The sequence below is a fragment of the Crotalus tigris genome, unplaced genomic scaffold, assembly GCF_016545835.1.
Source record: "Crotalus tigris isolate CLP2741 ecotype Arizona unplaced genomic scaffold, ASM1654583v1 scf7180000024425.453735, whole genome shotgun sequence".
NCBI classification, from domain to species: Eukaryota; Metazoa; Chordata; class Lepidosauria; order Squamata; family Viperidae; genus Crotalus; species Crotalus tigris.
Genome location: NW_024100592.1, coordinates 271,733 through 285,432, shown reverse-complemented (window position 1 = coordinate 285,432; position 13,700 = coordinate 271,733). Strand labels below are relative to the sequence as shown.

The 13,700-nt window shown below is 40.2% G+C and overlaps 1 protein-coding gene across 1 annotated transcript in view; it reads left to right on the top strand.

The window, feature by feature from the left end:
- LOC120302150 (contactin-associated protein-like 2) overlaps positions 1-13,700 on the top strand; it is a 246,397-nt gene that overhangs the window by 34,753 nt on the left and 197,944 nt on the right. Inside the window, exon 3 of the mRNA XM_039330149.1 lies at positions 9,337-9,546. Within this exon, the coding sequence (XP_039186083.1) occupies positions 9,337-9,546 (210 nt within the window). The remainder of the gene's footprint in view (positions 1-9,336; positions 9,547-13,700) is intronic.

Sequence of the window (13,700 nt, the reverse complement as noted above, 5' to 3'; positions counted from 1 at the left end):
CTGCTGTGCCATAGCACCCCAGTTTTAGACTTAGTCTCTTGCTCTACAGACGCATTTCTTCAGACTACAGCAGATTAATCAAATTAGCCCTAGAATCAATTAATTCAATTTTTCTTGATTGGGAAGATCCTATCTGGTCTTCCCTGCCATCATGACTTTAAATCCCCATTTCCCTGGCTGCCTTGCATCCTGCAGGCTTCTTCCTCCAGACGGTCATGTCAGGTTCATAGGGAGCCAATGAGGCTTCTCCTGACAGACCGTGATCTGCAGCACTGCCAGCCAGCTGACAGTCGGAGGCCAGTTAAATGACTGGAGGATTGCCGGCAGACTTCAAATCGCCAGAAAACGTGGCTCCGACAGCCAGCTGATCGTCGGAGGCTAAAAGAAAGGTCTCACTGTGAGCTCACAAGGCTTCTACTGAGCATTGCCAGCCAAGAGACCGCGATCTGCAGCACTGCCAGCCAACAGACAGTCGGAGGCTGGCTAAATCAACTGGAGAGTTGCCGGCAGGCTCAAATCACCGGAAAATGCGGCTCTGACACCTAGCTGATCGTCAGAGGCTAAAAAAATGAACAGAGGCTTCCTGACAGGTCAGAAAGACCAAACGCGCTTCTCTGCCTTCCGAGGAGCCCAGGAGCTTCCTTTCAGGAACCAGGGCTCATTTGTAGAGGCCTCAGTTAGACTGAGCCCCGGTCTCAGAGGCATAGTGACAGTTATTTTTGGCGCGATTTAGTTGCAGCCGCCATTTTGTTTCCATCCTCCATCTTGTTTTTCAGCAGTTTCAGCCTGGGGAGGGCAAGCTCATCCCCACAAGGATGCATTGCCTATTCAATTGACCCCACCTCCCCTCACCTGGGTGCTAATCATCATTCGATTGGGTTCTTTCAGTGGTTATTCACAACGCTTGAGGGGGGGCATTTCACCACTGAATTGATCCCTCAGAGGCTGTTACCTCAGTCTTTTGACCAGTAGATAGTGGAAGTTTAACAGTTCCCCCTTACAAAAAAAGAGAGAAAGCGAGAAAGGAAAGGAAAATCTCAATAGTTATGGCAGATAATTCCTTTCCCTCATCCTTGCTGGACACTAACGAGCCCCCGCCAAAAAGAGACACAAGGCCTTTACTGAGGCGGTGGGGAAGAACATATTGAAGGTCAAGGCACAGTCTTCCAAGAGACCTAGAACAACTAACCGAGAGACCACTAGTCATCATCAAACCTTGGAGGAGGACTCCTCCAGGGCAAGGTTAATTGCTCCAGGCCAAATGGCCACTACTACACCTGGAGGGTCCATATTTGAGCCCCAGGAGCATGGTCCCCACCTAGGGAAGTGGTGCAGACTGAACTTATCCTGTCAGGGCTATATCTAGGAACACAGGGGGTTACTGCACAAGGCACTACTTTATCTGGGCCTCAGGCCACCTTTATGCCTGCTGCAACAGGCCTTCACGCCCCCCCCCAAATCGCAGACACTAGGGCCTGAACATTTTCAGGCTATGATAGCTCAGGCCTTTGCCCAATTCATGGCCTCTTCTGTCTCCCAACATCCTTCTCAAGTTCCCACAGCACCTCCACAGTCCATTCTTCACCCTGAATCACCAGACCACACAGGGGACGTTTCCTTGGAGTTGGAATCTGCAGACTACAACACTTCAGGCCTGATCCTGTCGGATGACGAAGGTATCTCAACATCAGATCCGGCCTCACCCACTGGTCTTTTTAACCATTCCCTTTTTAACTCCTTACTTCTCAAGGCCTGCACCATGGCCAACATCACTCCAGAACAGGAGACCCCAGCTCCTTCTACATCAAAGGGCCCCAATCCACTATATGCTGAACCGGTGGTACCACAGAAACATGTCCCTTACCCCCCCTGTTCTTCCACAACACAGTGCAGAAGCAGTGGGATAACCTGGGTTCTATTCCCAATCTGGGATCTGCAGAGAAGAATTTGTTCAATGTGGCTCTTTCTTTTGCCTCCTTGTTGGAGGTCCCTCAAATTGATGAGTCTCCTGGATGCCCGGGAGCAGACAGGCTGTCTCCAGCCTTTTGTACATGCGCAAGGCAGAAGAATCCATTGTATTGATTAGTTGACACTGTCCCTGCAAAGGGGTATAACCATTTTGTGTTAGTTCTGTTGGAGATTAAAATAAAGAGAAGTCTGTTGTTATTCCTGCCTTGTCTCAATACCTTTACATCAAAAACAGAACATTGGCAACAAATGTGGGATATGCTGCAAGGGAAACAACAAAAGAAGATAGGCTGACTCACTACGGAAGGCCTGAAGCGCTGGGAAGTTTGGCGTCCGGAGAGTGCGACTCTGCCTGCCAGTACGAGAACGCCGGAGGAGAGCTTGGCAAAAGGGACCCCTTCTCAAGCCTTGCAGCATGAGGCATTGATGAGGCCGCTGGGAAGTAACAATGTCCAAGCTAGGCCGTCTGTCAGAATTTGACACAGCTCATCTGCAACATTGGAGTTCTTATGTGGCCCGGGTAGAGAACTACTGTTGGGTAAACCAAGTTCGGAAGGACGGTCTTAAAGCTGCTATGCTACTGTTTGTCTGTGGGCAAGAGACTTTCGATATTGCTGAGAATTTGGTCACCCTAGCACCACTTGAATCCATCACTTATGCTGAGCTGAAGAGGATGTTGCGGGAACACTTTGAACCAAAGCTTTCAGTGATTGCATAGCGACACACATTAGAGCAGAGGGACCAGCATCCAGGAAAGTCTGCTGCGGAATTTATTGGTGTTGTGACAAGCAGCTAGGCCATGCGAATTCAAGGATCAGGAAGAAAGACTTTGTGATTGTCTAGTTGTGGGCTAAGAAGTCGCAAGCTACAGCAAAAGATATTTGTGAGAGAAGATGTTTCTCTTTCAAGAGAGATTTCAGCCGACAAAGCAATGGGCGGAGCTGTGAAGGCCTTGTGGTTTTCCAAGAACCCTCCAACTTTAAGTTCAGTCCATCAAGAGGTCACTCAAGAGGTATCCAAACAGGATTCAGAGATGGAGGTTGACCGATTGCAGCAGCCAGCAGAGTAAAGGCCTCAAGAGCGAAAGGAAAAGGCAACTTCATTCCCTTGGTGTTTTGGATGTGGAGATCGCCACAAGTGCTCCGATTGCTGTTTCTGCTCCGCCATTTGCCGGGCATGTGGCAGGCAAGGCCACATAGCCGCCATCTGTTTGGATTGCCAGAAAGACCGGTTTTAGTAAGAATTGCCTCGGAAAGGTACCAGGGTCCCCAGCCAGAACAGGGTGGGTTTTTGTGCATCCCATAGAAGTATTTTTAAAACTGGGGCCCATAAGCCACTAAGGAAGAAGCTTCACATTGACGTCAATTTGCAGGGGGTTCCCCTATCTATGGAGTTGGACATGAGGTCCACTTTATCAATCATATCTTAGGACACTTTCAAGAATATTTGTTGTAGAAGTGGCCAGTGAGTTAAACTCAGGCCGTCAAATTTAATTCTTACTGACTTTCAGAATTCCCGATTCAGTATGAAGGGAATTCAAAGTTCAAAGTTCAACATAGGAACTTTGAAGGCTTGTTAGATGTAGTTGTGGTTGGGGGTGACAGTATAAGGTGACAGCACAAGTGACCGGACTTCACAGCTTGCAAATGACAGGCCTTGCAGCAGTTTGCAAGGAGTTTGCTGATGTGTTCAGTCCAGAACCTGGATCGTACAAGGGGCCTCCCATTGCTTTACAGTTAGACCCATCCATCACCCCCATTAGGATTAAGTCCCATCGGGTGCCCTTTGCGTTGAAGAACAAGATTAACGCAGAGCTGGACAAGCTGCTTCAGCAGGGTATTGTTAAACCCATGGATATTAGTCCATGGGAAACTCCCATAGTTATGCCACTGAAGGCCAATGGTGAAGTCCGCATTTGTGCGGACTATAAATGTACACTTAACAAAACATTGCAGCAGCATTCTTACCCGGTGCCAGTGGTAAGCCATATTCTAGCCTCCCTCAAAGGAGGCCTAGTTTTCACCAAACAGGCCTATCAACAACTACCAGTGATGAGGCAATGGCAGAGGCTCAAACAATTGTAACGCACCGGGGAGCATTTAAGGTTAAAAGGCTGCAGTTCGGGGTTAACGTAGCCCCTGGCATTTTCCAAAGCGTGATGGAGCGAACGCCTCGCAATATTCCAGGAGTTTGCCTTTACTTCAATGATGTCCTCATCGCTGGGGAATCATCTGAAAATCTGTCTGAAAGGCTTTGGGCTCTCTTACTGCATTTCTGCCAAGCGAGGCTGAAGCTAAAGTAAAACAAATGTAAAATTGTAGTGACCTCCACAGAGTTTCTGGGATTCCGTATTGATGCTGAAGGCATCCATCCTGTGGAATCCAATCTCAAAGCAATTCAGCAGGCCCCAAATCCCAAGTTGAAGAGCGAACTTCAGGCTTTTTCTGGGACTGTTAAACTTTTACCATTCATTCCTCCCTCACAAGGCTGCAGTGGCTCTTGGATAAACAGGCTCCATGGCAGTGGACAAAAGTCCACAAAAGGAGTTTTGCAGAGGTCAAGGCCTTGCTGTCTTCAAATGAGGTTCTAGCACATTTCAATGAGCAACTGCCTGTGTGCATAGCCTGTGATGCATCCCCTTATGGGATTGGGGCTCTGTTATGTCACTTAAAGGCTGATGGGATACAAGTCCTTGTAGCTTACTATTCTAGGACTCTATCACCTGCTGAGCGTAATTACCCGCAGATAGATAGAGAAGCCTTGGCCATAGTGGCTGGCATAAAAAAGTTCCATGACTTTTTATATGGTCGCCATTTCACAGTCTTTACAGACAATAAGCCACTGCTGGGGTTGTTTACAACCAACAAGCAAACCCCACACATAATCTCTCCTAGAATGCTGAGATGGTCAATTTTTCTTTCTGTGTATGACTACTCACTGGTTCACAAACCAGGCAAAGAAATGGGCCATGCAGATGACCTCAGCAGACTACCTCTACAGCTAGAAGAATCAGATCCTGCTCCAGCTAACCACATACTTTCCATTCAGGATTTGCCTGAGTCTCCCCTCAATGCTAGGTATGTGGCTTCAGAAACAGCCATTAATCACACGCTAACATGCATGTTGACATGGGTGCTGTCAGGATGGCCTGACACATGTCCTGGCACAGAGTTCCAGAATTTCTGGAAGAGGAAGCACGACTATCCATCTTCAAGGGGTGTGTCCTATGGGGTAGCAGGGTAGTGATCCAAGCCTCATTGAGGACTAGAATCTTGCTCTCTCTGCATGAGGGACATCCGAAAATAGTCCGGATGAAGGCGCTTGTGTGCAGCCATCTTTAGTGGCCTGGACTCAATAAAGAGATCGAGGCCCAGGTCCATGGGTGCAGTATTTACCAACAGTCTAGGCCTGAAATACCTCAGGCTCCTGTACACAGGTGAGAAGAGACACATGCCCTTTGGTCGAGAGTTCATATCGACTATGCTGGCCCCTTTCAGGGGCAATTCTTCCTTCTCCTCATGGACAGCCATTCCAAGTGGCTAAAGGTCATTCCTGTCTCCTCCACTACTACTGCAGGACCATCCAGATGTTGAGATGGATCTTCACCTCTCATGGGTTTCCAGATGTCCTTGTCTCTGACAATGGATCCCAATTCACTTCTTCTGAGTTTCAGGCTTTTCTACAGGCCAACATGATCTGTCATGTCACATCCACACTGTTTCATCCAACGTCCAATGGCCAGGCTGAGCGTATGGTGCGCACAACCAAAGATGCTTTAAAGAGGATCATTCACGGAAGCTGGCATCACAGGTTAACTGACTTTCTTCTTTGCCACCATACCACATTTTGCACAGCCACTGAAAAGAGCCCAACTGAACTCTGCTGGAGTCACAGACTCATTACAAAACTGGACAGATTGCACCCAGACCAGGTGGCTGCACAGGTGTCATAGCCACAGGCACCTATGAGACTACAGGTGGGCAATCCAGTCTGGGCAAGGAACTATGGACCTGGACATCTCTGGGTGACAGCAGTGGTCTGCAAAGTCACTGGGTCGCTGTCATATGAAGTGGCCTTGGATGATGGTCGTGTGTTACGTCGACACATCGACCAACTGTGCTGGAGGCTTCCAAGCCACATTTCCGCTCCTGACTCTGCTCTTGGGGGGAAGGACCACGATTACGATCATGGACTGCAGTCTCTCTGCGAAAGTGGAACTTCACAGACACCAGTAAGGTGTTGTGCCAATGAGGTGGCTCCTGACTCTGGCACCGGCACTGGGTCCATAGGACATTGCTCACAATGTTCAGCCATTCCATCTGCTGGTCTTGGGCTCACAGGACAGTGCTCCCAAGAGGGGTCCATTGTGGACTTGGGGAATCCCACCCCACCAAGCAACTCTGGTCTGGGTTTACAGGATCTGGCCAGTCAGCAGGTTGGAGGGTCACCTGAGTCTAGGAACTATGGACCTGGACATAGTCCTGATCTGCCAAGTTTGGCAGGTGAGCTTGCAGGCCAGGCAATCACAACTGCTCCAAGAAGGTCAGAGCGAGCCAGAGGTCCACCAAGCACTTACAGGACTATATAAGATTCCTGTCAGGAGGTGGGCAGGTTTAAGGGTACTTAGAAATCAGAACACGCTCAAAAGAACAAGTGTTCAATTTATAGTAATGCACAATAATGAATATCATTGTGTTATGATTAAAGAATTGACAAGGTATTAGATTTGTAGTATTGTAAAATATTAAGTACTATGTTTTGAAATAACGGAGGAGGGGTTTTATATCCTGGGCCTGCTAAGTGACTCAGCAGGTGCAGGAAGCTGCAGAGAGGCCCAGGCAGACCACATGGATGCTCGGGACCAGACAGGCTGTCTCCAGCCTATTGCCCATTCGCAAAGCCGGAGAATCCGTTGTATTGATTGGCTGACACTGTCCCTGCAAAGGGGTATAAAAGGAATCGGCGCCATTTTGTGTTAGTTCTGTTGGAGATTAAAATAAAGAGAAGACTGTTGTTACTCATGCCTTGTCTCAATGCCTTTACATTGAAAACAGAATAGTAACCTTTTCTCAGGAATTTATTGCTTTTTTAAAAGCATTCAATGAACATTGTGTCATTAATTATTGTGAGATAAACCTAAGTAATCCTTTGGGCCTTGCTTTAGTTCATCCGCATAACATATGTTACAAGTAGAAAATTTAAGTGTTATATTGATTTATTAACTGATTTCTCTTCTTAATGTATGATATGAAATAGCATAGGCTGTCTTTTCAAGGTAAGAGTTATTTTATATTGCAAGGCATTTTGTTATTTTGTTTGCTGTAAAACAAATTGCAATCAGTAAACCTCATTATGTCCTTGGAGTATAAAGCAACAGATGGATATATTTATATATTATTTGTGTTGCTTACATAAGATAAGGTTATAATATGTCCAATACTTCCTGACAATTCTGTTTGTAGAATAAGAACACTGAATCTGCATGGAAATCTAATAATAACCAAAAAATAAAGCTACTCTCTTCCTTCCCCACATTACAATCAAGCTTTCCTATTTTCTTCCTTCTCCTCGAATTTCACCAGGATCCAAATTTTATCTCTTTTCTCTTTCTTCTCACTTCATGTTTCTTCTACTTCTTCTTGTTAATGATAATGATTCAGGAAGAATTACTAATGTAGGTTTGAATAATGTTGTGTATAGAAATATGGAAATATTGATTTATCTTTGAATGAACGAGAAAGATTTGGCTGTGGAACTCTCCAAATGACTTTAAGCTATTACTCTCTTGCAGCCAATAGTATTTCCCAGAATGCTTGTATGGAAGATAAAGTGAGGACTGAATAACTTGCAAACAATCATTAGGTTTTATATGGGGCAAGTGAATGGCAGGGGATGGTGTTCTAGAAGATAGAAATATGTCAGAAAAGATATACTTCCAAGGTTCCATAAAATGGCACACTTTTTATTGAAGGGACATGGAGTATACATCTCCTGTCAGACAATGTGGGATGCATAGAAAGAACTGGAAAGAGGTGGCCCCATGCCAAGGAGGTTTTATAACTAACAATCATACCTTGAATCCAGTTGAAAGCACACTGAGCTGCTGTTTTTACTTGGTCTTTCAGATTTGATTTGCTTGTTCTAGAGGTGGGACAAGTGATACTGAAAACTCATTGCTCTATCAATGGTCAATAATGTTTATAATTTAATTTCTTACACACTCACAATTACAGTGCAATATGAGTATTTTACAACAACTTAGTCTTCTATCATTCCTAAATTAGTGAATATAATTACCAATATGTAAACTTGATGGCAAAATTTAATTCTGTGTGTAATCAACCAAAAGTAAAATTAACACAGAAATTATGCAGTTATCAAAGCATCAGATTTGCAGATTTGCTTTACTTGCACTGGGAGTTTATTCTGGAATTGCAATTAAATCATTTTAAATTTAGTCTACTGATAGTATCAGTCCTACCCATGTTTATTTATGAATATAAGGCTTCTATTAATCCTTTCACCTTCCCTTCTGTCTTTTCAAAAATTGTACAGGCAAAAAAAAAAAAAGGATTTTTGTTGCCAAATTTCAATGGCCTGGTTAAGATCATACAAGCTGTGCTGAGAAATTATTGTAGGAATCAACTTGTCTTAAGTTATATAAGTAGTTCATTTTATAATAATCAGCCAAGCATTCTGATGCTTGGGGACAAATCTAAAAATGTTCATGTTTAATATTGCAGGTTATATATGTGTTCAATTATATTCAAGCATACCTTAGCTATTGCAACAGTGAAGACCATTTTAAAATGTGTATAATCCTGATTTGATGTACTCAGATAACTTCTTTTGAATGTCTCCACGTGGTGGCCATTTTCAATGTATTTACACAGATATTTTTCAATGGTTTTGAGAACTCCAATTTCTTTCTGTAAGTTTACTTTATAATTTCCATGGTGCATTTTAGATTGATGGCAAGACCCAGTGTCTATGACATTTTGCAGTCATTGAATAGTCAATCAAGTGTATCTTTTGGCAGAACTTTATATTAATCATAAAGAAAAAATATCATGAGAAGATGAAATAAATGTCTCTTCATTAACTCATTAGCAGGAAGAAAGGCCCATACATTTAACAATATGTTAAGTCACTATTGTATAATATGTTAATAAAAATAATCAGGAGAGATTATCTTATAACTGCATGAACTAATGTACAGTTTTCCATGTATCAGTTGAATATGTAAAAACCAGATCACACATTCCTTAAATATTTGCTTGCCTGTCTTGATATAAATATATAAGATTTTGCTTTACTTAGCCTAAGCAGTACATAACTATTCAACAATAATTTTATTTTCCTCTTTAGGGGCTGATGTTATCAATTTTGATGGCCATGCTGTATTACCGTATAGATTTGGACACAAGAAGAAAACATTGAAAACGCTGAAAGATGTCATCGCTTTGAAATTTAAAACCATTGAAAGTGAAGGTGTACTCTTTCACGGAGAAGGACAGCAAGGAGATTATATCACCCTAGAACTGAAAAAGGCCAAACTGTTCCTTAATTTAAATTTAGGTATGGCTTAAAAAAACAAGAAATTGTCTATGCCTTAGCATTAGATTTATAACTCTAAATGTATCATTTACCTTTTCTAAAAGAAAGAATTTAAATCAGTTTTTAGACAGAATGAACTTAGAATGATATAGATTTATTTTAGGAACATTTTATCTAGAAATGGAATCAAGTTTTTTTTTAGCTCAAGCCCACAGAGAAAAATATCACATTCCTGATTGTGATTTTTCAGTATACTAATCTGAAGTAAGGAGCCTGCTAGAGGTCTGAAGTAGAGAATCTGTTCCCTCTGTGGGCTTCTCCTTAACACCTTATGGGAGGAGGATGTCACTAAGTAGTTTTCAGTTCAAACCTTTTGACTGCTAAAGGCCCTATGGCAGAAATGTAGGGTTAGCAAACTCAGGGAGGGTTTATTATCTGCCAATGATTTGGGGGGGGGGCATTCTTTGTTTAACATGATCAATTAATATAGAAAACTTTGACAGTGTTACTTGTTATAGGAAAAAGGACTTCCATGGGTACCATGTGATGAGAATGGAATGATACAAACCATCTCTACCCTAACTCTGATGTGTAATTTTCTAGGTTCTATCTCAGGTATCTAAGAACCAGATGATGCACATGAACAAATAAGCATATATTTCAGGAATATGTGGATTGAAATATTCCTGAAATATATGCTAACTATTTGGATGTAAAGCTAAGTGATTAGGTTATTTTTTTATATTTAACAGTGCGAAACCCATCAGTTCTCCTATTTTGCATCACTATATTTTATTGCTTTTAGCTATTTTTTCTTAACTAGCTTCTAATACTAACTGTAAAAAAATCAGAGATGACCTTGGAGAAGATAAGAAAGAATGATTAAGAAACAACTAGCAGAAAAGATTGCTTAGTCTGGAAACGGAAGGAAATATTCTACACAAAGTCAAAATAACCCACCTTGATTTTGTTTAGTGTAACATGGAGCAGAGATAAACTTTGACAGGTTTTCAAGTTTCTGAGGCAATGCCTTGCAATAATAAGGTAGCATTTCTTAATCTGGTTTACCTTAAAGGATTGACAAGGACAGAGGTGGCTGGTTTATAATATCTTGAGACAGTGGAACTTAATAAAGTAAGGCAGAGGAAAGAAGTGTGTTCTGTAACTTTTTTTGTATATTTCCCTTATCGTAAAAATATTATCCACATAACTGTTTAATAACAAAACAGACAGACTCTCAGATGAGAAAAAAGTGAACTAAATATCTCTAGATACAGGGATGACCAACAGACCAGTGACAAGCTTGGTCCAACAGAATAAGGAGAGGTCAAAGGTTGCCCATTGGACAACTTCTCCATATGAAGAAATTGCAGGATAAAGGTCATCTTGTAGGTCTGAATGTCATAGATGAGTGAAGGTGTCAACCATAGCTTAGCCTTTATAGACCCTGGGTTGTACTAGTTATTTATTTATTTATTTATTCATTCATTCAAATTTTAACATTTTATTAGATTATAGAATAAAATATAAAAATACAAAAACAAATAATAGGACACAGTGAGGAGGGAAAAGTGAAAGAAAGGAGGAGAAGCAGAAAAGAAAAAAAAAAAGCATTGACTTCTGACCCTGTCTGTTGCAGTAGAATAAAGTATTAACATCGAACCTAAACTTCTTACTTTTCCATAATAGTATAAACTAGCCATTTCTATGACAACAAATAAATCTAAACAGTAAAACCCAAAATAAAGTTTCATTTTTTCCACCTCAAGCATAAAGTCCAGAAGTGGCCTCCAAGTAGAAAACAAAAATACTTATATTCTTTTCTTTAGTCATAATGGTCAATTTGTCTATTTCTGCCAACTCAATCAGTTTCTGTAGCAATTTGTCCATAGTGGGAATCAAAATGTCCTTCCATTTTTATGCATTTTGTCCATTTTGCTGCTGTCAACATAAGATATGTTCCATTTTTTTCTCCAAGTCTTTATCCATTGAGCCCTCCAAAAAGTTTCTGGTTTCATCTTTTTCTTTGTTTTAAGAATTTTCTTCTTTTTTATTATAAATTTTATTGGTTTTAATAGGGTTAAGGATAAAATGGGGTCGGGATTAGGATTGGGGTTTGGGTTGGGGTTAAGTTTGTGGTTGGGGTTTTCCCAGGTAACATTTTCAATATGTAGCAAATAGCATATTATCTGGGTACATGTATTTAACTAAGAATAATAGATGTAGTTAATTATCATAAAAGTATTAATCACTCTGTAGCTTTCTTCTTATTAATATATATTCAAAATTACATGTCACATTCCTTTCTAGCCATTGGTAAAAGTTATCCCATATTCTAAAGTAGACTGAATCTTCTTTCTCTTTAATCTTTAAAGTCAATCTATCCATTTCTGCACACTCTAGAATTTTCTTAATTAGTAATTCTTCAGTTGATAAGTTTTCATTTTTCCAATATTGGTCAAATACAATTTTTGCTGCTGTTAATACAAGTAGTATTAGATATCTGCAATCTTTCTCATATTGGCTCCTATTATTCCTAACAAAAACAGTTCTGGTTTAAAGTCTATTTGTTTTTTAGTCATCTTATCCAATCATAAATGTACTTTAGTCCAATACCTTTTTGCTTTAGGGGATGTCCACCAGATGTGGTAGTATGTATCTGGCCTTTGTTTGCATTTCCAACAATTGTTTGAAATATTTTTAAACATTTTTGCTAGTTTTACTGGTGTCATGTGCCATCTTAAAACATTATGTATAGGTTTTCTTTATATGGCACTGCTTTAGTTAATTTAATATTTCTTTCCCATAATTTTTGCCACTCTTCTAATTCTATAGTATGTCCAAAATTCTTTGCCCATATTATCATTGTTTCTTTTACTTGTTTTTCCTCCATCTTTAAATTTAATAGAAATCTATAGAGTTTCTTGATCAACTTTTCATCTCTTTTTAACAGTATCTCATCAAAGTCTGTCTGCTCTTTTTTAAAACCTGTTGTTTTAACATCTTTTTCATTTCTCGTTTGAATTTGCAGATATGGCCACCATGCTAAATCAATACCTTGTTCTTGTAATTCTTGTCTGTTTTTCAATTTTCCTTCATTATCCAAAATATCTTTATAAATCATGACTTTATCCTAGTTAATTAAATTTGGGTAAGCAAAAGCTTCCATTGTTGAAAGCCATTCAGATATCTTAATATACATTTTTTCTTTTATTCTTTCGCATTCTGAAAGAAGTGCATTTTTTATAAAATGGTTTTCAAAGTATCTATGTATTTTATTCTTTCTATACCACAGAAAGGCATGCCAACCAATTTGCAGGTCATGCCCCTCTAGGTATAGTAGTCTTTTATCTCTAAGCATTATCCATTCTTTAAGCCATGTTAGAATGGTTACTTGACAGCATAACCTCCAGTCTGGCAGTCCAATTCCTCCACTGTCTTTTGCTTCTTGTAGCATTTTCACTGATTCTAGCTTTTTTTTCCTTCTCAGATAAATTTCAATATTATTCTATTCAGTTCATAAAAAAAAGCTTTTCCCAACCTTACAGGGATTGTTTGGAATAAAAAGACCATTTTTGGTAAGATATTCATTTTCACTGTTGCTATTCTCCCCAACATTGAAAGTTGGATGTTCTTCCACTTTTCCAAATCCAATTTTATTTGTTTTAGCAGTCTTACATAATTATCTTCTTTTACTTTTACACATCTTGCTGTTAAATAAATTTCCAAGTACTTGACATTTTTAACTATTTGGAGATTTGTTTTTATTATTAGTTGATTTTTTTGTTTTTCTGTTAAGTTCTATGTCAACACTTTAGCCTTTTCTCTATTTATTGTCAGGCCTGCCACTTTTCCAAATTTTTTTATGTTCTCCAGAAGTTTAGTGCTTGTTTCCAATGGATTTTCCAATATAAAAACCAAGTCATCTGCAAATGCTTGTAATTTATATTTTTCATATTTTATCTCCAGTCCTTCAATTTCTGTATCTTGTCTAATGTTTCTATTCAATACATCCAATGTTAGTATAAACAGTAATGGTGGTAATGGATACCCCTGTCTTGTGCCCTTTTTAATGTTGAAATTTTCTGTATAGTCTCCATTTATGATTATTTTAGCAGTCTGTTTACAATAAATTGTTTGAATTGCATTTTTAAAGTTTTTTCCAAAGTCCATTT